Below are 23,996 nucleotides of genomic sequence, written 5' to 3'. Positions count from 1 at the left end.
TCGAGAGGATAAATTAATTTAAAGGGGTGTAACACATATGGTCTGTACATGTGCATGATTCTTATGCTACGCACACCATATATATTTTCCCGAATGATCCGAACCAATGTTATGCTACTAGCTTGAAGCTTAACCCAGTTATGCGTAAAAAAGGAGGTATTTTTTTTCTTACTTTTCATTTTGTAAGCAAATTGTGAATTGCAGACGGGGGTGAAGAAGCTATTTTTTATTTTCCTAAACGGAAGTTAATTCCCGATTAAACAAATTTTATAAACATTTGCAAATTCACGAATAAGTATTTTTCTCCAAAGTTGATCTTCAAACATATTACACTTTTCGCGGTTAGGCGTAATGCATAATTTTCCACTCCTAGGGTTTCATCATCTCTGAAATTCCTTTACACCAGGTAAATTTTTTATGGATCTTTTGTCATTGCACCGATTTTATCACGAGAAAAATAACATCCGTCTCGTCGTAACAATTTAGTATATAAAAAGATTGTTACAAGTTTTTTTTTTTTTTTTTTTTTTTTTTTTCCTCCTTCCTAGCAATACTAAATCAAATTAAGGTATTTTCACCAGGTGGTGTAACTCTGTTTTACCCTTGCCTTTGGTCATCTGCGGAAATGTTTATATGTGAGTGCTTAAGCCCTTTTGTACCACGCATATTATATTATCCCGTGTACGCACAATTGTACGTATTACTATACTCTAGCGTGTATGCAAATGTAAAAAGGTTCACGTGAAAGCGTCGTTAAAGAAAGGCTCCAAGAGATGTAGGTCCTCTGACCCTCCATGCGTTAATCGCCAATTGTTCACATATATTTATACAGGGCATATAATAACCCTCTGTGGTGTTATATACTTCTGCCAGATAAATGCATGTTCGCCTGTTTGTGTGCCTGCGTATTCCGCCATCACGATGTACGCGCTGATGCGCACATTCCGCCCTTCACACATGTGACATTCTTGTGCAAATCAACACAGTTGAAGTTCCGCTGGGGTTCTGCGCGCCTCTGTCAACAAACATGAGTGTGTATATATCGACAAAGTTGACCCACCTGACGCGCGTACTTATCGCCCATTGTCCGCTTAACCCCGTGTTTTTATCCCGTTAAAAGAGAACGCCGCATCACAAAACCCACATGGCTGTAAAATGGATGATAAACCTTACGTAACGTTTCACAAGAGAAAGAAAACAAGAGCAAATGCAAAAGTAAGCAGAGAAAAAATTAAGAAGAACTTTCTGAGAAATGAAAAATTCATTCGACTTTCAACGATAAGCAAAAGTTCGACAAAGAAAACGTTTTTACATACTTTGTTCAAAAGTTTTATCAAGCCATACAATGAAAAGAATACAGCGTTTTACTCCATTTTGTGTATAATTAATAATATATACAAATGCCACTACTTTTCGAAGCATCGTTGCTTGATTTGCAAACCATTGCACGAAAGGAGCGCGTCCATATTGCAGGAGGGAGGTGGCTACCCTGATTGCTGCGATGGGGAGGATATCGCGTCTGCGTCTGGCGGGGGTTCCCTTACCACCTGCGCAAGCTTGTCTTCCACTACCGCGTCTATTACTGCGTCTACCACCGCCACGGCCACCTTCCCTTATGACATATACTACAACTTGCGCAAAATCAACTTGATTGAGTCTGGAAAACTGAAGAGCAGCGCGAGTGGCGGCAAGTCGGAAGGAAGTCGCCAAGCGGGTGAGGTAGATCGAAATCAGAGCACGCAAGGAAAGGAAAGTTCGGAGACAGAGCCGAACAGAGGGATGTTACTGTTGGACATGGAGAAAAGGAAAATAACGGAGGGTGGAAATGAGAGCGAAAGTGAGGTCAGAAATGAAGTCGAAACTAGAGTGACCATGGGAATGGTGAAGGCCCCTGTGGAGGGAAAAAACGCACGCGAGTATCTCCATCCGGAGAACAAAACCAGTCAACAAGTAGATGCAACAAAAACGAATGCCTTAAATAACAAGCCCAAATCAAGCGCAGTGGTGGTCAGGAAAAACGTTTCTATCACCAATAAGGAAGTGTCCCCAATAAAGGAACCGATCAAAAATTTTATAAGTGCAAAGTTAAATCTTACCAATGTGCAGCATTATTACTTCCTCTCACACAACAAGGAGCACTTCGAAGATCCATACCATTTCGATGTGTTTGAAAAGATAAATATATTCGACAAAATTTTACTCGACTTAAACCAGAGTGAAATACACCCCAATGTATTAAGGACAGGAATTTTTTTTAACAAATATTTGAATACGACCCACAATGACAGGAATGTGGATTTGCTGACAGCCCTCAAGTCTTTTATTAAGGACTACTCTCTCCCTCCCTACGAACCCATTAACAGGCACATGAAGGTTGTTATAGACAAAGAAATAAATTACATAATAATGTGCAAAAAGCATAGCATCAGTATGGGCGAAGTGATCAGATGGTTTAAAAATATGATTACAGAACATATAGGAAAGAATGTGTTAGAGCAGACGAAGGTAATAATTACGAACAATATAAATAATTATATAAGAACTAAAATTGTCATGCCTTCAATACACATTTCTAACTATGTAGCGGAGCACATCATTACGGACAACGACATTCTTCTAATTTACACCTTCGATTATGACATATATTTGTCCATCGTTAAGGCGAAGAGAAGCGGAAAAAAGTTTCAAATAATTCTGGTTGACTCGGAACCTTATAAAAATTCATATGATATTAAATTGTATACGAAACTTGGGATCCCAGTTACGTACACATTAATCGGCGCCTTATTTTACAACATAAAAAATTGCACCAAAGTATTGCTAGGGATTGACGCAATCATACATAATAGTGTTTATGCCTATGTGGGTACGAGCATTATATGTATGATGGCTCACCTTAGCAATGTGCACGTCTATATTGCTTGTGAAACATACAAAATTAGTAACAAAATTATTATTGATAGTTTTAGCATTAATAATATCAACAATAATTTGGACATTTATAATTATATATACATGCACCATCATCCCCATCATAGACACCATAGTCACTACGATCACTACCGACATCAGCAGAGGCATCATCACCAACAACAACAACAACAACATGCAGCTTCCCATAAGGGTTCCCCCCAAATGAATAAAAGTGTGGATCAGGGGGTCATGTTTAACCGGAAATTAAACACATTCATAAATTCCTACGCTGATATAAGCTCCACTGCAGTCCTTTTTAATAATGGAGAAATTGACTCAAGAAGGAGTGCGCCTTCCAAGCCTCTTATCAAATATTTCGCTGTAGAAGCGGGAAAAAAAAGGTCAGGCGCTTTCCCCCCCTCTAGTAGGAGATCAAAGCATGTCCAGGAAAAGGTCTACCTAGTAGAAGGAACGCCACCCCCCTCCATTCGTGCTAACCCCAATGGGATACTTCTGAAAGGAGATCCTAAAATAAATTGTCAACCAAGTGAATGGAAGGATCACCCAGCGAGCAGCCATCCAGAAGTTTTAAAAACAAATAACGACCACTTCCCCAGTAGTTGTAATGCCTTCCTCAAAGATGCAGATACTACGCACAACGGAATGGACACCTCCACATTGTTACCCAAGCAGGACGATGTGAAAAGGGAAATACCCATTTGTACGAAGCAGGAATATTCCGAAAGGGAGGAAGAGGCAAGTGTTAGTAGGAATAGCGATGTTGGTATGAGGGATCCGGGGAAAAATGTCAAAATATTTACCACTGCAAGTGTGCTTACAACCATAAGCACTAGCACAGTAGGATCAACCAAGGGGATACTGAAACAACCCGGAAGAACATCCAATGAAGAGAAAAATGAAAAAAGTAATCCCCTCCTAAGTAGTAAACAGAATTGTGCAAACCTTCCCAGTCCCGATAAAAATTTTATTAAAAAGAATAAAGTGTTTTTTAACCTTAAAAGTGGCAAAAGTACTTCTCCCCCCCGTTTTAGCAGCCACATTTGTACCCCTTCGAATAACTTGAGCACGCACAATGATACCTGTGAAAGTGAGGAAGAGAAAATATGTTGCAATAGTATTTGTGATTCAATTTGTACCTCCATTGGAAATATGAACGTAAAAAATGTATGCACAGACACACATAATGAGACGAACCTGTTCAGTTCCGTCCAGTCGCACATAAGAAAAATTAATTCCACCACGGACAAGTCTTTTTACGTTGCCAATATATGTAATGATGTTACTCCGCTGAAACATATCACTTATATCGTCACGGAGATGGGGTTATACACCAGCGCAAACAGAAACGCATTGAAGGTGTTCGTTCAGAATAACTTCTAGTCCCTTTTTGCGCGCGGAATATGGTGTGTACGTCTACATAACTCTACGCATGAATGTACGTGTATCCTTCCGCCCTGTTTTCCTTTTTTTTTAGTGACCCGCATCCCTTGTTTCAACATTTTTTGTTTCTTACCCTTTTCGAAAAAGGAATCCACAAAAATGTTTATTCCGTAGCTAGCCCTTTTCTCGCAAAAGAGTAAACTGATATTCTCCGGACACGCCATTTCATTTTGAATGATTCTTCCGCACTCTTGTTGAAAAAAAACGCAATTTCAATCGGAAGCCTAAGCATATACATAAGCATAAGCGTACGTGTATCTTGTGTATGAGCCCCCAACTATACCCTATGCCAGTATTATGCACGTCAAGGGGTAAAGGAAAAATCTTGGCCACAGAAATAAGTCCCGTTTTGCGTGTACAATTTCTGCTCCTTGCGTAGGTTGCACATTAAATATTGGATAACAGGTCGAAGCGGCAAGACTGCTGAAGGTTTATGTGTACATAACCTACATGCACTGGTCAGATATCTCCCTCGGCAGGCATAGCCCCAAAATGCTAATTCAAGGGAGCAGTCTAGCCGAATCTGTAGACTCACACCTTCATACGAAACAATGCGTGTTGCTTTGCACATCCCGAATCGCAGAAAGGGGACTAACTAGCAAAAGTTTGTACTTTTTAAGATTAAAAAAGTTTAATAAGCTGGATGGTTGCACAATAAGGCGTCCTGGCAGCCTTAAAAGCGCAGCGCACAGTGATCACACCATGGTAGCGCATTCTGTTTATTTTTTTTTTTGTGTATCCCTTGTATTCTCCGTGTAATAGGCTGAACGCAAAATAAGGAAGAGTCAAATATCCCCTCCTTTGGCATGAAATAATTTTCCGCACCGGCAGAACATTACACACAATTATGAGACCGATCGTTTTTAAAATTTGGCGGGAAATAATGTTATAAGAAAGCAACATACGCACACAGACCTGTGTCACTATGCACGCACATGCATGAAGCGGAGTTCTAAAAACAACGGAAAGGAGGCTTAAATTGGGAAAAGGAAATTTTTCTTAATTATGTGTCTACGTGGAAAATGAAAAAGAAGATATGCACATGAAAAAAAAAATATATATAACAAAAAAAAAAAAAATAAATAACAAGAAAAAAAAAAAAGGCTAACGATTTAGAAACCCCAGGGGGAAACTTCTCTACATTTTTCTGCTACGACTCATTCTACTGAAAATAAAAAATAGGAACATGCATACATACATATATATATGTGTGTGTGTGTGTGTGCGTGGGGGTGTAAGTATGTACACTGTCACACGAAAGGGCATGCACACGTACATGTATGGGCGCACTCGTTTAGACATGCCTCCCCCCTCAGCTTTCAATGTCTCTTCTATAATTGGTGATTTTGCTTCTGTCTCTTTTGGCAGGATTCTTTCTCTTTTTGTCGCTTACGTCTGAACACTGCATAGCCAATACAAAGGCAGAAAAAACAACGAGGCCTCCTAAGTAGTACATCAGATATTTTTTAAAATGGATTATCAATTTGTTTAAGAAGGATGTATTCTTTGTTCCATTGCCAGGGGGAACATTCATATACGTTGGTGGCATGCCCGAGGAGTTCTTCTGCTGATCCCCATGTAGCTGATGATTATTCCCCTGGTGTAGGGATTCCTTAATGTTAAGTTGAACTACACTTCTTAGCAGTTTCATAAAATCTTTTTTAATATCATCAGGGATGTGTATATCTTCGTTTATCTTTCTGCAAAGTAGGTGGTTGGGGGGTGGGGGAAAGTATTAGCGTAAAAAATAAGCATACTAGAGGGAGTGGGGTGGGGGAATCAGACAGTTGGGGGGTTAAACTGTGCCTATTGAAAATAGCTACTAATATATGCATGCACATACACTCATGCGCACAACTTTTAATGTAGTGAAAAGGATGCGTACGGGTTAATGCTATAGGAGGTAATTTGGTCCTGTTTCTTCGGTATGAACGCATTTAGAGTGGGAGCTACATTCTGCGCCACGTTGGACAGGGTCGGACTTGTAGGTTGGCTTTGTTCTACTTTGTTTAAATTTGGCGCGTTCGTTTTCACTTCTGGGTTATTATGAACAGGGTGGTTGCTATTAGCTTCTTTACCGCTATGTTGGTTTTCATGTGCATTAGGCGTTTTTTGGCCTTGAGGTTGGTCATGCTTGTCCCCTTGGTGCTTCTGCGCAGTACGCGCCTCGTGATGCTCTTCATGTTTCTTCTCATGGTCTCCGTGGGCATTTATGTCTTTTTTACCCTTCTCGTCATTTTTGACGCTCCCCTTTTGTTCTTTCCCAACATCTTTTTTGTGTGATGGCTTCTTTCCCGTTTGTTCCTCCTCGTCTTCGTCCTCCCCCTCCTCATCCGCCTCATCCATATCATCTGCTTCGTCGTCCTCATCGTCATCATCGAAATCTCCTTTTGTTTTTTTCTTCTTTTCTTTGTTATTTCCTCCCTTTTTGTCTTCCTTTAAATTTCCTTTTTTAATTGAATTAATTTTGGGTTCTCCATCTTCCTCGTCGTCCTCCCCTGTATCACTTTCATCATCATCTACATTATCGTCGTCCTCTGGGTCATCTTCACTTTCTTTTTTTTGCTTCCCTTCATTTGATGGTTTTTTCTCACCATTTTTTCCTTGCACTGCTTGTTTTATCTCCCCCTCCTGCAGTGCATGTTCTTCCTGTTTTCCCTTCAAATCATCTTTCCCCGTGTTGTTTTTTTTTTCCTTATCCTCCTTTTTATCGTCCTTCCCTGCATGCACTTCGCTACCACTTGCTTCCGTTTGCGACACGAAAGAGTAGTCTAATAATATTGAGAGGGGAAAAAAAAAAATTCATAAAATGTGCATCAAAGCTTTTTTAATCAGTAACCTGGTAAAAAACAGGCATGAATCGTTTTTTTTATTTTATTTTATTTTTTTTTTTTTTTCCAACGCATCCAAATAAATAGCGTCCCATAATGCACTTATTAGAAAAATCTCTCCGTTGGAGCATCATCAAATTCGTCTGGCATTTTCTGCTCCCTGTTGTTACCTGTAAAATTGGTTAAACCATGCTTATCGTATTTTCGTGCCTTTTTCCTTGATATTTTGGATGGATCATGATTTTTTAAAAGATAATTCTCCTAAGAGACAGGTGTTGTTTCAAGGGGGAAGTGAGTTGTTAAGTGTTAGTAGAGGTTTATGCATGTACACACGCGCATAAATTGAGGGCCTTCCCCCTTCATCCACAGATACGCACACTGCTTGGTCTGTCTACAGTGACGCAGTGCATGTAGAATGTACGTTGCCACGTGGAAGACTAAACGGTGATTTTTCCCCGTTTAAAATCGCAACGAAAGGTGTCTAATATAATACTCACAAAAAGGATGTCATGGGAAAGTCATTACATATACATATATATAAATATGCATGTACAAATGAAGCAGAACAAAGCGTCTGCACAACGAGACAAATAATCGCCTGTAATTTTTTCATACCTTCGATTTCGTTTGAGAATTTGCATCGGAGGTAGCATAGTACAGAAGAGCCAAATAAAATATAATCATTCTCATTCTCAATTTTTTTTTTTTTTTTTTTTTTTTTTTTTTTTCTTTTGGCCGCTGTTTCTGTCCTCGGTCATTTATTAAATTATTTTGTACATTGTCGCGTTATTCTGATAGGAATCATTGCACAATTTAGCTGAGGATTGATCATTAAAACGGAAATGGCGAAAAACGATTATGTGGGGTGTAAACCTACACACATGTGCGCATAATGTACTTTAATACACCTGCATATGTACAGCGCAAAAATGTGTCATTTGGCATTTGTGATTTGTTTTCCACATATTTCAGACTGAGAAATTTTTGGTGTACTTAACGCGAATGTTTAAATCGTTGTCGGCAACACTGCGCTCGGCGCGGGTATGCTCACATATACTTTATCCATGCACAAATCTGCATGAACAAGTTTTAAAGGTAAAAAGTTTGGCGGTAGGACGAGGGAATTTCGTCACGAAAAAAAAAAAGAAGGTTATACGCGTATTAGTACGAATGCGCATATTAAAATGGATGTGTTCGTCTTGGTGCATGTATGCGTTCGCATATTATCACAGAAACTTATGTTTATAAGTTTGCATGTTTACGTGTGCGCATATATAGACATCCCCATCCATCTTGAGAAAAAAAAAAAAAAAAAAAAAAAGGCCATTGCCCACTGATTACTTTTACACAAATGTCTGTTTTTAAAAACTGAATCACACGTGTACGCAAAAAAAAAAAAAAAAAAAAAAAAAAAAATGGGGGGTTCCCTTCTTTTGACTAATTTTACAAGGCAAGGAGATGTACAAATGAATACTCGGGATACGCGATAGCATAGTATGTTGTACGCACATCCTTCAAAACACTAATGACAAACTGAATCACATGTGTACGCAAAAAAAAAAAAAAAATAATAAATAAAAAAAATATGAGTCTAACAAATAATCAGCGCCATGGTTACTTTTTCTTCCACTGAAATAATTTTTTTACTAACATGACCCCTCGGGTGAAGTAGTGGTGTGCCTCTATCCATTCCACGATGTATTCGTAGCAGTACATGTCTCCATTGTATCTTCGAGGGGGGAAAAAAAGGGATGGAAAACAGGTGAATAAAGGGGGGGGGAATGACGTATAATGTAATATGGATTGCGCAGAAATGGCCAATGATGATTTTCACCAATTCAACGAGACAGAATAATTCTATCCGCAAAATTGGACACACACGTGGTCAGGCAGTACATAACAAGGAACAATGAAATAGTACATAATCTTTTCCGAACATGAACGCATGACAGTTAAGTAGACACGTTGGCAGATAACCAAACAATGAGGGTTCCAATGACCACTAGGGAGTGACAGCCCTATTATGTTATTAGTACGCACTGATTTATGTTCCTTTTTTTTTTTTTTTTTTTTTTTTTCCGCTTTACCTGAAGGCGTTGCTTATTCTCACATCCTTGCTCGAGCTCAAAGCTTTGTAAAGGAGGGAATTGTATTTCTTCTTATGCACAGATGAGACATATAGTATAACAGGTAAAGTTTTGATATTCATAAAATTGCACAACTCCTTGGCATTATCAATGTTGAAGGTGTAGAAATCGATTTTTATTTTATTTTCCGCGATTATTCTTTCAACTTCGCGGAAAACAGTGATCAGGTTACTGCGCATAGGGGGGGGGGGGGGGGAAGAAGTAAAAGGATAAAGCGGGGGGAGTGACGAAGGTTATAAAAGTACACACACACACGTGCATAGCGATTTGCACTTGATTATTGGCGAACTTGCGCCTTCATGCGTGCAGCCCGCGCCTGTATCCTGCACGCGTGCTTTTCCCATGCGTCCAATCCAAAACAGTACTTTGAGTCTGTGTCCCACTTGGCATAGACATATAGAACGAAATCAACATCGGTCTTCAAATATAAGAAATCCTGAAAATAATTTACGTTTTTAAATTTTGGCTTACTATCAAAAGCATATGTTTTTTTTGGATCTTTTTTTTCTGTGGTTAACATTCGGTGAAATTCGTGATAACTTAATTCTTTGATTTCGCAAATGGCGCTTTTTAAAAGGGCACAGAACAAAAGGAGGAAAAAAAGTTTCATTTTATAAAAGAGGGGAAACCAATAACACATATGCGGGCTTGCATAATTATTTGTACATGTGTATATACATGTGAGAAGTTGTTAAGATCCTATTGCGAGAGTGTTATTGGCAAATTATTTGCTTCATAGTGCTCGGTTAAACCGTAGTAAATATAGCGTTATAGTTAAGCTTGACAGTGCGAAGAAACAAAAATACATATACATATATATATAGGGGGGAATTTGCATATATGATTTATCCATGTGGCAGAATACATAAATGAGCAGTGGAGAAAAATAAAACACAGCCCCCTTTTTTTGCATCTTCATAAAAAATGGGATGCTATATATATGAGCAAGAAACATATAAAAAAATGTAAAAAAAAAAAAATTCTTATCTTTTCCCTAGAGTGAAGAGAAAATAATACAAGATCGTTTCACAATTGTAATTTTTAAATACACTCACAAGTTGTGCGGCGCAACTTGGAGTAAATTGCATAGAAAACCGGGATGATCAAAAAAAGGGGGAATGCAGCACCCCCCGTTGTCATGTGCAGGCATAGGGGGGGTGGGGGTGTTTTCCCGCTATAAATGAAAAGTAAAAAATATTTTTTCCCATTTTTCTTGATTCGCTTGTACACATATGCACATACATATGCCATACATATGTCATACATTCATGTGTTGGAATGTACACATTCTACGATACCCTCGCTGGTTGCTAAATTTTGCAAAATCTAGCAGAAAAAAAAAAAGAAAAAAAAAAAAAAAGGTAGATATCAATATGAAAAGTGGCTCATTACATTCTTCCCCCCTCCCTCAGACGAAATCTAATTCAATGTTAAACATGGGTTTGTTTCTAAAAATATTCAAGTTCAATTCACTCATTCGTGATATGAGCGATTTCCTCTTTTTTAAATTATCTTTTATAAAAGTGAGGAAGATAATTTTTGTCTGAATAATTCTCAGCAGTTGCAATTTCTTCTTATACTTCGTGGAATTCTTTTCGTCTTCACTGAACTGAAGACTTAAAATATTTTTCAATTTTTCCTTGTCGTTTTGATTTTCCTTTAAACATGCTATTACACCGTTGTATATTTTGATCTCCAAGTCCTCATGGAAGCCTTTGCAGATAAATATGAAATGGTTTAAAATTTTTAAGGACAGCGATCCGTTGAATTGAAAGTTTTCCGTGGAGTCACTTCCATCCCCCGTTGCAGCACCGGTTGGTGCACCCACTCCTAGACTTTCGCCAGTGTCTCTCTCATCCTCTTCTTCCACCACAGTCAATCCACCTGTTTGATCCACCATATCCCCTTTAACTTCTTCCCGCTTGCTAAATGTCTGTTTTTGCATCTTCTCCTGTGGGTATGTCCCTGTCTGCGTTCGTTTCTTCTCCTCAGTTGTTGTATTTTCGGAACTGTTGGAAGGCACCTTCCTTTTTTTTTTCCCACTGGGAGCATTATTATTTGCGTCCATATTTTTTCGAGTGTTCTTCTTTTTTGTTCCTATTTTGAAAGACACATCTGAGTCAGACGTTGAGTTGCTACTCGAGCTGTCTTCAATTTTTATGTACTTTTTATCCACATGGTTTGTTTTTTCGTTCTGCATATTCTTCAACATGGTCGTTTTCCCATTACGACTTCGCAAAATTGCCCGATAATTTTTATTCATTTCTTCGGAAGCGGTGCTTTCCTCTTCGGGAACATCCTCCGAATGTTCATCCGAATGTTCATCCGAAAGTTGTTCTGAAAGTTGGTCCGAATTTTTCTCCTCCTCCAGGTGTTTTCTCTTCACTCCTGCACTGCGTTTCACTGGTTTTATGTCCCTGTCTCTATTCTTTTCGCCTCCCACATGTTCTTTTCCCACCTTCTTATTTTTTTTGTCGGCTTTGTCATTTTTCCCGTCTGTCTGGTTGGACGATTGCCCCTTCGACTTTTCACTTAGATTAATACTATTATCATCCTGTAGATGCAAGGATTTGTCTTCGCTTCCGTTGAGTACGTTCTCCCCTGCAGCCGCGGGATTCCCTTGTTTTGCCGCTCCACCCGTCGGACTAATTTCTGCGTCCTCCTTTAGATTGAACATCATCTTCTCGAAAAAGTAAAAATTATTTTGGTTCAATTTTCTAAAAGATATAAGGTATAATGTACTAAAAAATAATTTGAAGAAGTATGGCAATATTTTTTCACTGTAGAAAATTCTAAAGAGCAACAAGTTTAACTGTGTGTAGTAGTTCTTAATGTTTTTCTTCTTTATATAATAACTTCGAAAGTTCGGGTAGGTAATATAATTTTCCTGAACAAGTGCTGGTTTGTTAATACTGTTACTGTCCATTAGAAGGAGTAGAAGAATGCTCGTTCTGACTGTATACAAGAGGACAGAATAGTTTGTTATATGATCGGGTAATCTTATTTTCCTTCTTTTATTTTCCTTATGCACACAGTTGTATGTATCTGCCAGTTTGATGAATTTCTTTACAGAGGAAATTACTTTTTCTAAAATATAATTTTTGTTTTCATTTTTTTCTACTAAAATAATGTACACTATTTTGTAGAAAGTTGTCTTGTCGTACCTTAGGCTGAACACAAAAAGTAAGGAGCTGATCATGAAGCAGACATTATCATTCTTCAATACATTATTATTACAGGATAAATTTTTTAAAAAGAAAAATTTGTACTCCTCTGAGCTTGTTTTATGTCCACTCTTCTTGTCAAAATAATTCTTAATTTCGTAATTTGATAAAATCCTAAATAAACCAATTAGCTCCTCTTTAAAACGGTTAATCTTTTTCAGTTTTTCATCTTCAAAAATTATATCCTCTGCGCTGTTCCCCTTCAGGTGTGTTAAGTACATGTCTGCTTCTTTTATAGATATGAGGCAGTAAATTTTTTTTAAAATTTTTAAGCATAAATATTTCAAGTATCTCTCGTAGTAAGCATTTTGTGCCTCCTTCGTGTACAAAAGACACAGTACCTTGTTGGCAATGCTGTAGTAGTCGTCCACACTCATCTTTAGGTAGTTGTCGTACAGTTTGCTTTTTTCGTTGTTCTTGTTCTTCTGGGTAAGGATAAAATACAGTATTATCACATTGATATAGAGGGAAGAAACCTTTCGTCTGCTCGCGTGGCTGGGTTCGAAGAAGTTCACTTTGAAGGAATTCCCCGTGGACAGGATGCGCGAGAGGTGGCTGCGGTTTGGTGGAGCCGTTACGTTGTCACTCATGTTGTCCGTCATGCTGTCAGTCATGTTGTTCGTTCCGTTGTTCGTCATGTTGTTCGTTGCCTTGTCCGCTGCCTTGTTCGTTGCCTTGTTCGTTACGTTGTTCGTCATGTTGTCCGCTGCGCTATCTGCGCCCCCCAATTCATGCTCCATCCCGCTGAGCATCGCCAAGCTGTAGGCGTAAACCTCCTCCACCCTGGCCCTGTCCAGAATGCACTTCATGCACGAGAAGATGATTCCTTTGTTGGAAAACTCGCAAAATAAAATATCATAAATGATGAATTTGAAGTTGTAGTACAAGTTATTTTCCTTCAAAATGTTTTGAACTAATTTTAAAAATATATAAAAAATGTTCTGGTACAATTTTACCTTTTCTTCAATCTTGTGCAGTGTAGAAATGGCTCTTTTATCAGCGGAGATTTGCAACTCGTCCGAGTTCTCATTTTCTTCTTCCATCTCCGATATGTTCGCCTTTACCAAATCCTTATCCTTCCTAAGGTTATAATATTTTACATTATTTTCAAATTTCTTCGTATTTTTATTATATACCTCGTTGACGTTATTTCCCTGTGTTTTCTGTTGATCTATTATTTTTATTTTCCTAATTTTATTTAGTGACAATCTTAAAATGTAAAAAATGGACACGAGGTACTTCTCCACCTTCACATCCTTCACGAATGTGTGCAGTAAAATGAAGGACATATTTAAAAATATTTTATGATTGGAGAGTTTTTTTTCCTTTCCCTCTATGACTAATTTTATATTTTGTATGATGAAGAAATAAAAGTCGTCAAATAGGAACACCAGACTGGCGTTAAAAATGGGATAGAGTACATCCATGCGGGTGTTAGCTAGTTGTTTTATTATTGCCAAATTGGTTTTTAAAATTTTGCTATACACATTGTCCTTATTGTTCAGAAAGAGCTCATTGATGAGTTTATCTACTTCATTTTTTTTGGCGAAGAAGGAATGTAACTTTCTTACGAATCTCCCTTTTTGGTCTTCGTCTTTTGTAGGGTCGTACCCCTTCGTGCTTGCCCCTTCTCGTCCGTCTGCGCTTCCGCCATCACCAGTGCTTTTCTCTTTCTTATCGCTTTGGTTGTTACTAACACTACGCTTCTTCAGCTTGGGCGTCTCCTTCATCACCAAAGGTACGCTAAAATCAGGGGAGCAGAACTCATCCAACTTCTTTTCCGTGTTTGCCTCGAAATATTTCAGTGTCCAGTAATTTTTCTGAAAAAAATTTATTATGTTCTTTTTTTCCTTCTCCTCATTGCTATGTGGCTTTTCCAAACTGTTCTCCACGATTTGGAGCGAACTGTCCATTGAGTTTTCTGACGAGTAGTTGTCCGACTGTTCACTCTCTTGATGTTCTCCTGATGGGTGTCTTTTTTTTTGCCTATTACGCTTGTTCTTTGTGTGCCCCCCTTCCTGGTCCTTCTTTTTTTGACTCTGCCCACGCCTACAGTTGTGATCATTACCCTCATCGCTGGTGCTACTGCTGTTGTGTTCTCCCTCTCCGTGCGATGTGTCTTGCAAAGCATTCCTCCCTCCATCGCGAGATAGTGATTTGCTGGGCATATTTGTGCAATTCTGATATTTCAGTTTAAGGAATAATTGAAGTTGGTGTGTTACTTTCCGCTTGGTCATAACGAGCGCAGTTAAAAAGTTTCGGAAGTTGTATTTGAGAGCGTAGAGCAAAAAATAAAATTGATAAATGACGTAGAAGAGATCCTTCTGTTGGAAAGCTTTCTCATATAAACTTTTAAAAAGATACTTTTTAATAAATGCAAAGGATAGCATCAATCGTTCGTTAAATATTTTCTCTTTATATTTTTCCAAAAAATTATTAAATAATTCAACGTAAATAAATAAAAAGGGTCTGAGAATACATTCACAGATCTGAAAAAATTCGTCATTCAAATTCATTTCATTTTCGTAAATGATATTTATTAGCTTGTTGAAGATGTGGTCATAAATGTGTAGATACAAATTTGTCACTTGACAAAAGTACTCCGTGTTGCTCCTGCTAATGATGTAGTAAGCTTCTTTAAAAAATGCACATATATATTTGTCTATGTGTATATTATCTGCCACAAAGGGAAGGTACTCCTGCTTCACTCTCACACCAGTGGTGTAATCCCCCTGATTCTTTTCCTCACTTTCTGGGGGGTGCAAAAAAGGGGAAATAGGTGCACCGTTAAATGTAGTGTGGTTGTAAACTAAGTGGTCGCTATCAATATCGTATATAAAACGAAACACATTTTTCAGGTGAATATAAAATTTCGAGAAATGTTCATGCTTTCTAGAATGGTATTTTGAAAAATTGGCTAGCAGCACATTTCTCACAGCGCCTTCATCGGTACTAATAAAAACGAAAAACAGTGATGATGTGAATAATTCCTGCAACTGGTCATTTTCGTAAAGTAATTTCAGCATGTGTATGTAATATTCGTAATTATTTTTATACTGCAGATTTTTGAACGTGATAATATTTATAAGCAGTTCGAAGTAGAACAAATAATCTGTAAGGTGTACTTTTTGGTCCATCACCTCCCCTTCCTCATTTAATAGTTTTTTTTTTTTTCTCACTTCTGTATCATTTGCTTTGCTTAAATAATTTATCGTGTTGATCAAAATACCATCCACAACGCTGTGCATCTTATCTTTGTAAATTAAAAACAAAAACAAAAATAGCTCCTTGTAGATGTTCTCCTTGCCTTGGCTAATGTAGTAATTTTCGATAAATTTTTCTATTAAGTAAAAATTGATGTTTTCGAAGCAAGATTGGAAATACAGGAACAGGTAGAAGCAACTCAATTCTTTGTCTAGGTATTCCATTTCTGCGATCGCTTCTGGTGTCCACGTCTCTCCAGCCTGGTTACCAACATCACGGTTGCCTATGCTTTTTAATATTGCGCCTTTTTTTCTCTCTTTTCCGCCTTTTTTCGTGATCGTCTCTTCCTCCTTGCTGCTTCCCTTCGTGGTCCCCTTTCCCCCTTGTTGTTCACTGGTCACTATTTTGGCATAGTATTCCCTCATCTCCTTCTCGTCATTCTCATCTGGCAGATAAAGTGCTTCCAAATTGAATCTGTTATCATTAACAAGTAAACTTCCCCCCTTCACTTCCCTCCTCACAACGTTAAGAAGCAACTGGAACTTTCCCTCTGCATATTCGTTAGCCCTTCTGAAATTTTTATTTTGATATTGTGAGATGTTGTATAGAGACTGATATATAGAAAAGAAGGAATGTTGGTTAATAAAGTTGATTAAATTTTTTAGCAAAAAATCTAAAATTTCTTTTTCATTTTTTATAATATTTTTTAAAAATATTCTTCTGCAACACTCACACACATTTTCAATAAATTCCTTTTTGCTAATTTTGTTCTTTTTTTTTTCTTTAATAAAATATTCATACAGGAAAAACGCCTTCTGTAGGAATTCAACAATTTCCTCATTTACGAGATGATCGTCTAATTTTTCCTTACAGAAGGCATTTAAGATCGCCACATTTTCCTCATTGTAGATATTTTTTTCTTTAAAAAATGACAAGGCTATATTTTTCAAGTTCTTGCTGTCTACCCCTTTTTTGAAGTGGATTGTGTCGTCTCCCTTAATTGTACTTAGCCATTTTTTCTTTTCTTCTACATTCTCCTTGCACGTAAGTGAACGTGTATTTCCATTTGCGTTTTTCATATTTGGCGTCCGTCCTCGGGGGTACTTATTTTCTGTCACTACTGTCAGGGCGTTCCCGATATTCCACGCGTCGTGGAAACACAAAGTTGTATGTGCCTGTGGGTGTATATAAGGGTATTCATGCGAAAGCGTATTCACCTATACGATGCGCATGTAAGTACAAGTCGTGGAACAGTTACTCTCCTTGCATAGGGTCGTGAACTATATGCTCCATCCTATTCTGTGCGCGATTTTGATGCAACTCAATGTGTGTGTTCGTTCATATGTTGCATAATTCATGTACAGTTTAAATCTCAATTCAAAGTGACAAAAAAAAATATATATATATATATATGTATATGTAAAAAATATATCCTTAAAAAATTGTAACCCGACGATAAATGGTAAATTAAAAAATATATATAAATTTAAACATCACACATATTTTTACATGTTCCACTAATGGGTGGAGAAAATGAATGCGCAAATGTGGTTTATTCTTTGCACAGCTTTTGCCCTTGGAGTGGATCACTCCGTATGCCATCACTTGGTGTATTTCTTCTTAACGGGAATACTCGTGGCAGGCCCGGTTCGTGAAAACTCCCCCTCCTTGCCAAATAGGGCACGCAAGGTAAGCAGAATGAGCAGCGCGCTTCACTCGTCCGTATAAGTAGGCACACATTCTCGAACGCTCGATTACACCCTTCCTCGACAGTTGGTAACCTGCTTATTAAGTCGTTCCCCTTTTTATTTTTCACCACTTCATTGTGGTTGGTTAGGTCAAATTATTGTGCTTTATTTTGAAAATGGTTCAGGTTCAGGCTCAGGGCAAAAGAAAAAAAAAAAAAAAAAAAATGAAAAAGTTCCAAAAAGTTGGGTATCCCCGTGGGTAATAGCGTTGGTGCGCATGCTTTTTTCTAGTGTTCACATGTCTGCGTGAGGGCGTGCAAGCATATGGCATTAAGCATGCAGCGTAAAATAACGTGGGTGTAAACGCATGGAGATAAGTATGTATTCGTTGGGGTGTTTACACTTAGGTCGACCGTGTGTTGGGCTCACATATATACACATGGGTGGTGTGAGAAGGGTAGCCCAGTTTGGGGCGATGAAGCGCATACCGTGTGACATGCCCTAGGCGCGTGGAACGAATATATGCACATACGTAGGTGATCAGGAAGCATCCATAATCATAATGAACGGGTGGGGGAGTGAAGTAGGAACGATCTTCTATAGGATCAATTTAAAACGTTTAAACGGATCAGTAAAGCATTGCCGTGGGTAAACAACACGTTCTTTAAGGTTCGCGCTGAAAAAAAAATTTCGGGTGTAACTATACAAAAAAAAAAAAAAAAAAAAAAAAAAAAAAAAATAGTAAAATGCAACATTCCATATACAAACATACCAAAGTGGGGAGCATTTCGTAGAAGCGTGTAAAAAGGTGTTAAGCAGGATTTATAAAACAGGTATTCGCATAATCATGTATATTGTTCCTCTTGAACCACTTATTAAAAACGTCGTTCCTACCCCCGTACGAGACATAAGTATTCAGTTTATAGGAACATAACACAATTTCGTACGAATAAATGTAATTAACATTTTTTTGTTCTTCACATTTTTTTTTTTTGATGCTCCTTTCCTTACATATGTACGCATATACGCAAATGTATGTACTGGGTAGAGGGGCACAAACTTAAGTGTGCACAACGCACTTTCTTTTAGAAGTACTGCCAACACAATTCTTCCCATGATTTGTAGAAGAGGTTTGTAAAATGAAGGATAAAACAGTATTGCATGGAAAAAAAAAAAATAAATAAAATAACACATTGGTGAGAAAATAGGGTGAACAAATAAGATGTATATGCATGTGTGCATATTTACATATATATACATAAACAGGGACATACATAAATGTACAATTAAAAAAAAAAAAGCGACAAAAAATGAGTTCATTATAACAAATAATATCGTCATTCTTACAAAATATTATTAAAAACTAAACATTATTTAAAAAAAAAAAAAAGGAAAGGCTGGTGATGAAACACCCTTGAAATCGTTTATATGATAGGTTAATTTTTCTGCATGTGTGCCGTCTGCACGAACAACGCAAGCGTGGATGTGTAACATTTTGGAATCTTCAGCTGTTGTTTGTGCCAATTTTTAGATTAACCAAAATGCCCGATCCTTTTATGTCCTTCAAATACTTGTCGCACAAAGGAACAAATCGGATGCTGCAAAGGTGGAGGCAAAAAAAAAAAAAAAAAAAAAAAAAAAAATTAAAATGTAGTAGAAAAAAAAACTGTGTAGGAAAATACAAATGGAAATCATATACGCCTGGGCATATCATGGTAAATCTTATCCGTTACGACCCCACTATTCTACTCTCCCTTTAGGAAGGGGGGGAGGGTCACGTCTGCTTTACCCTTCTCGGAGGCATTTAACTGGGAAGCAGGCGCAAGCAATGAGCTCGCTTTTTACGGTGTCCTATACAGAGGGATTAAAAAAAAAAAAAATAAATATAATTAAATAAAATAAAAATAAAATACGTTGTGACTTCCCCAATGGAGGGGGGGGGATCCCTATTACGCGAAAGAATGTCTTATAACAGTAGACAACATGGTAAGCATCTTCTAACAACTTCGCCGTAATTGTCTTTGTTAACTTACATAAGTTTTCAGCTCAAACACAATGAGGGCCAGTGAAGGGTACATTATTTTCATTTGGAACATTGATGGCTTTGACCAACTGCAAGGAGGGGGTGGGGAAAAATATCAACGGAATGTAAACAGGGGTAATTGTAAATGTACACATCTACATGCGCCACTATCAACATGAATGGTAATCTGTACGCAAAGGAGCCCTACCAATAGTTGAGGTCGTAAAAGTTAACCTTGGCGATCTCCGTCTTGAAGTAGTACTTGTTTTCATTGTAGCCGTGCACGGATATAGTGACATACAAGTAGAAAAATAAATTGTTTGCCTTCTTCAACTCCTCAAAAGTTTGATAAAAACTCCTATTTTTGGATTTGGATGAAGTATTCTTAGTCGAATCTGTATTACCATTATTGGATGCAGTAGTATGGCTGCTACAACTGTTAAAGCTACTGCTGTGCGAGAGGGAAGAACATAATAGGAAGGATTTATATTCTGATAACATATCCTCATATTTCTCCTCCACATTGGAACATTTACTATGAATATAATTAACGTCATTATCATTATCGTTAAATTTTTTCATGAGAAATTCGTGACTTATATTTTTTATTTTTTTATTGTCATCAGATTGTACATCTGAGAAAAAGAAATTTTTTTTTTCCTTCTCTAATTTTTGTACATGCTTAAAATTTTTCGTTTTTTTGTTAATTTTTTTGTGTGTCTGAATATGTTGTATCATATCCATTTTGAATAATTTTTTCTTTAATTTCTTCTCTTGGTATTTATTTTTAATGGAAAATAATAAGTTTATCTGGTGCAAAGACAGTATCTGCAGATCGAGGTGCAAAATACTATAATCCTTTTTTTCATTAAACCGTAAAATTTCTGGCTTTAGGATGTACCCTGAGTGCTTTCCTCCATTTTCTAGAAACCTTCCTTTGTTCAGAAGCATGCTAAGCCCATTGTACTGATAATTTAACGCCACAAATTGGATTCCTGCGCTCCAGAAAATCAGTGGATTAAAATTTGTGGATGCCAGTCTTGTCCCAGACGGGTACACTCTCGTCAAGGTTTTCTGGTTATATTTTATTATCTCATCTTCATTCTTCTTAATCAACTTGATAAACTTATTTTCACTAATGGAACATATTTCGTTGTATGTTCTATTTTCGCAAAAATTCTGAAACGCGTATCCCTTCAAGCAGGAGTATTCATTTAGTATGTTATTATTTCTTGCGTTTTGATTTTCAATTTTCTTTTCGCTATCTCCGTGCGTTTTATTTCCCATTTTCTGGCTAGCCAAAGGGGCCATACCACCATCAGCATTTTCATCACCTTCTTCAGGGGTACCATTTATATGGGCATTACCTAGGTTATTATCATCTTCCAACCGAGTGGACCACCTACTCTGATCTTTTCCCTTTTTGTTCCTCCAAAGCTTCGTGCCCTTTACCACTTGATGGTTCACATCACGTCGTGGCGAATGATCTCGCTGATCCTCCTCCACAGCATCAGGATCATGGCACAAACTGCTCATGTACATGTTTCGCTTTTTCCGTTCGTGGATGTACCCCTTCTGAATGCTGTTTTTTATGTACGAGTCGAATTTTTTCTCAATGTCATCATCATCATCACGGTGATTTGGGCTTTTGCGATAGCTGTGCTTATGGTTTCTCTGCACATCATCATCGTCGTTTCTGTAAACATGATTTTCATCACTATTGTCACTCTCACCACTTTCAGCGCTCCCATCACGGAGAACGTTGTTGTGTACGCCCCCCATATGACCATCCTCTTCCTCTGTATCCTCATCCTCTTCGCCAACGATGTCGGAAATGTATCCGAGCTCATCGTACATGACGCTCTGTAGACCCTCAAAGATGAAGTAGAAGCCCGAATTATCATTATTTTCAAAATGTTTATATTTTACTAAAAATCGGTTTTTACAGTTATGTGGAGTTATGTTATTAATTTCGTCTCTACTTTTTGGAATATACAACTGATTACCTAAAATACATATTAATATTTTAGCAATTAAATTTTTGTGCTTATTTTTGCAGTGAATTTCTAACGACAAGATGATGGGGAAGGGGGAGGTTGTAAATCCGAACAGCTTGCATGCAATGAGGGTGTCACAGAAGAGGATAGAAGATGTTAATTTATATCCATAGAAGCCATGATAAACAACGATGTTTTTGTTAAAATAATAACAATCGAATTCGACACATCTACATCCATCTATCAGAATATAAATATATTGTTCGATATTGCTTGAGCTAAAGATTTGCTTTCTGCCAAGGTATGTGTTGTGACTGCTATTAATCCAGTAGTTACATAGTGGTAAATTCATATTTTGATAAACCTTGGAGTACTCTGGGCACATTATACTATTTTCTTTTGACAACAGGAAATATACCAACCCGATCTGTGTTAAATAATGTTTATCTTCATTAATCATAACAAATGGGATGTTGTATTTCTTTATCGTGTTTAACAGTTTATATATTGCTTTGGCTCTAATGTAGTAGGATTCGTTTTGTGCATTACGTTCGTGCTCCTCTGGGGAGGTGCATTTTCCACCATAGGAAATACCCCTTTTGACGTTTTCAGCGCTGTCACTGTTGTGACCACTGTGATTGCTGCGATAGCCGCGCCTATTGTTTGTACTGTCCCACCTTTTATTCCCATTGAGGGTATCGCTGTGGTAGCCCACGCCGGTTGCGAAAGCATCCCGATTTACGCCTTTCTCTCCCTTTACGGAACCCAAACCTAGCTTTTCTCTCAGTATATTTAACACCGTGATGTAGTCTTCATCTTGACGTATCCACTTGTCCGGCAGGAGAAATGCATTTGGTAAAGTGTCCACACCCAAGTGGAACTCATTTTGATTAACCCCCTCCTTATTCATATTCTTTATAATCGTGCCACCACATTGGTAGTTGCTAAAATTGTTCCTCACAGAATTATTCGAGACGAGGTCTCCCCTTGGTTTGTGATTACCAACGGAATTGGCTTCACCGTTGGGGTTATATTCACATTTTTCTTCCTTCATCTGATGGATTCCCTTAGATTTATTTTCTGCATTTTTTGTACCACCCCTTAGGGTAGGATCCATTGCAAGGCGTACTCCTTCATCGGTATCTCCTCTTCCCTTCATTTGGCCAACCGAGGTGGAAATAACAGGGCCCGATGGCAACGCCTGTAGTTCCTTCTTTCCGCACGCCCCCTTGTGGATAGAGAATTCGCGGTCCACTTCACGCCCAGTGAAAATCCTCTCTTCACATTTCCCCTCACATTGCACATCAATCAAAAATTCGATAAAGTTCCTGTTGTCTATACAGCTGGAATTTTTCCCCTTATACACATCAAAATATGTGGTAATATGTTTATTTGAAAAAATGTGCTCCAGAATTTTGGTAAAACCTACGTAGTTAACAGTACCTTTATTTTTATATATTGAAAAGTAATGATACAAAATTTTCATGTTCAAATAAATGTTCAGGCTCCTCAGAATAATGTACAGCTGAGAGAGGGTCAAAGCATTAATATCCTTTAGACCAGATATGATGTAATTATCATACAATTTATTCCCTTCACATATGAAAGACTTCATTCTCTTTTTTCCGGATCCTTTGTTAATAAATTTGTACTGATAATACATCAAGCCAAAGAGCCACATCTTCCATCTCTGTATGTCGAGGAAAGTAATTCTCAAATTCCTTTGGGCACTAATAATTTCAATGGACAAATTTTTTTCTTCTTCTTTTTTTTTAAAAAAGGAAGATTCTGATCCGTCCAATATTTTTATGATATCCCATATATATAAAGTTGGATTTTTATTTTCTTTTACTTTTTTTTTTTTTTTTTTCGAATTCCATCGTATGCAATAATTGTTTACATCTAGGTAAAAGAATTTCAATGTCTTCTTTTGAAAAATATTATTACTATTCCATTTGTACACATACTCTCCTTCTTTCATTTTTTCTATGCACACGGGGAGGTACGCATGTGTCAACACATTTTTTATGTCAAATCCGAGTTTAGAGTCAATACCGTCTGCGTTCTTTTTGTTGCAATCTTTTTCCTTCTTCCTGGGGTTCCCCCCCTCTCCTCTACTTCGGTCATGTTGCTTCACCCAATCAGATTCCTCATTTTTGTCTTCCCCTCCGCTCTCCGATAGTAGACCTATTGCATCATCGTCTTTTTGTATTTCTTCATTGCATGTATCTAGGGGTATACTCTCACTAAAGCTCATGAGGCACACGCAAGAAAGGAAACGTCTCTATCCGTCTATCAATTCGTTGCCTCTTTCTTTTTCTCCGTGTCTATGTGTGCGACCCGTACCTTTACACGAACAATGCTATATGCTGTTAAGGTCAAGGCCTTATCACCCCGTGAAAGAGCAAACGAGAGGGCCACCCAACTAAAGGACGGTGTTGTCAGATGGATTTTCTCTTTTTTTTTTTTTTTTTTTTTTTTTTTTTTTCTTTCCCCTGGTGTTTAAAA

General features: G+C 37.7%; 5 protein-coding genes across 5 annotated transcripts; 1 reads left to right on the top strand and 4 right to left on the bottom strand.

Moving 5' to 3' along the window:
• Positions 1-1,155: 1,155 nt before the first annotated feature.
• Positions 1,156-4,314, top strand: PKNH_0813700 (translation initiation factor eIF-2B subunit delta, putative; the record flags this gene model as incomplete). The annotated part of the gene is made up of 1 exon (XM_002258741.1): positions 1,156-4,314. One exon carries the CDS (start codon positions 1,156-1,158, stop codon positions 4,312-4,314), a length of 3,159 nt encoding a protein of 1,052 aa, XP_002258777.1.
• Positions 4,315-5,536: 1,222 nt separating this feature from the next.
• Positions 5,537-7,889, bottom strand: PKNH_0813600 (conserved Plasmodium protein, unknown function; the record flags this gene model as incomplete). The annotated part of the gene is made up of 5 exons (XM_002258740.2): positions 5,537-5,539; positions 5,768-6,074; positions 6,260-7,145; positions 7,376-7,466; positions 7,821-7,889. 5 exons carry the CDS (start codon positions 7,887-7,889, stop codon positions 5,537-5,539), a joined length of 1,356 nt encoding a protein of 451 aa, XP_002258776.2.
• Positions 7,890-8,819: 930 nt separating this feature from the next.
• Positions 8,820-9,962, bottom strand: PKNH_0813500 (conserved Plasmodium protein, unknown function; the record flags this gene model as incomplete). The annotated part of the gene is made up of 3 exons (XM_002258739.1): positions 8,820-8,934; positions 9,293-9,523; positions 9,718-9,962. 3 exons carry the CDS (start codon positions 9,960-9,962, stop codon positions 8,820-8,822), a joined length of 591 nt encoding a protein of 196 aa, XP_002258775.1.
• A 798-nt stretch (positions 9,963-10,760) lies between these two features.
• PKNH_0813400 (conserved Plasmodium protein, unknown function) lies at positions 10,761-16,859 on the bottom strand (the record flags this gene model as incomplete). Its single annotated transcript, XM_002258738.1, has 1 exon — positions 10,761-16,859. One exon carries the CDS (start codon positions 16,857-16,859, stop codon positions 10,761-10,763), a length of 6,099 nt encoding a protein of 2,032 aa, XP_002258774.1.
• A 2,113-nt stretch (positions 16,860-18,972) lies between these two features.
• On the bottom strand, positions 18,973-23,745 carry PKNH_0813300 (phosphoinositide-specific phospholipase C, putative; the record flags this gene model as incomplete). The annotated part of the gene is made up of 4 exons (XM_039113977.1): positions 18,973-19,066; positions 19,258-19,319; positions 19,502-19,580; positions 19,700-23,745. The coding sequence occupies 4 exons, from the start codon at positions 23,743-23,745 to the stop codon at positions 18,973-18,975; spliced, it is 4,281 nt and encodes a 1,426-aa protein (XP_038969611.1).
• Positions 23,746-23,996: the final 251 nt, after the last annotated feature.

Source organism: Plasmodium knowlesi (assembly GCF_000006355.2).
Source record: "Plasmodium knowlesi strain H genome assembly, chromosome: 8".
Lineage (NCBI taxonomy): Eukaryota > Apicomplexa > Aconoidasida > Haemosporida > Plasmodiidae > Plasmodium > Plasmodium knowlesi.
The sequence above is the reverse complement of the archived record's forward strand: the minus strand, read 5'-3'. Positions and strand labels throughout refer to the sequence as shown.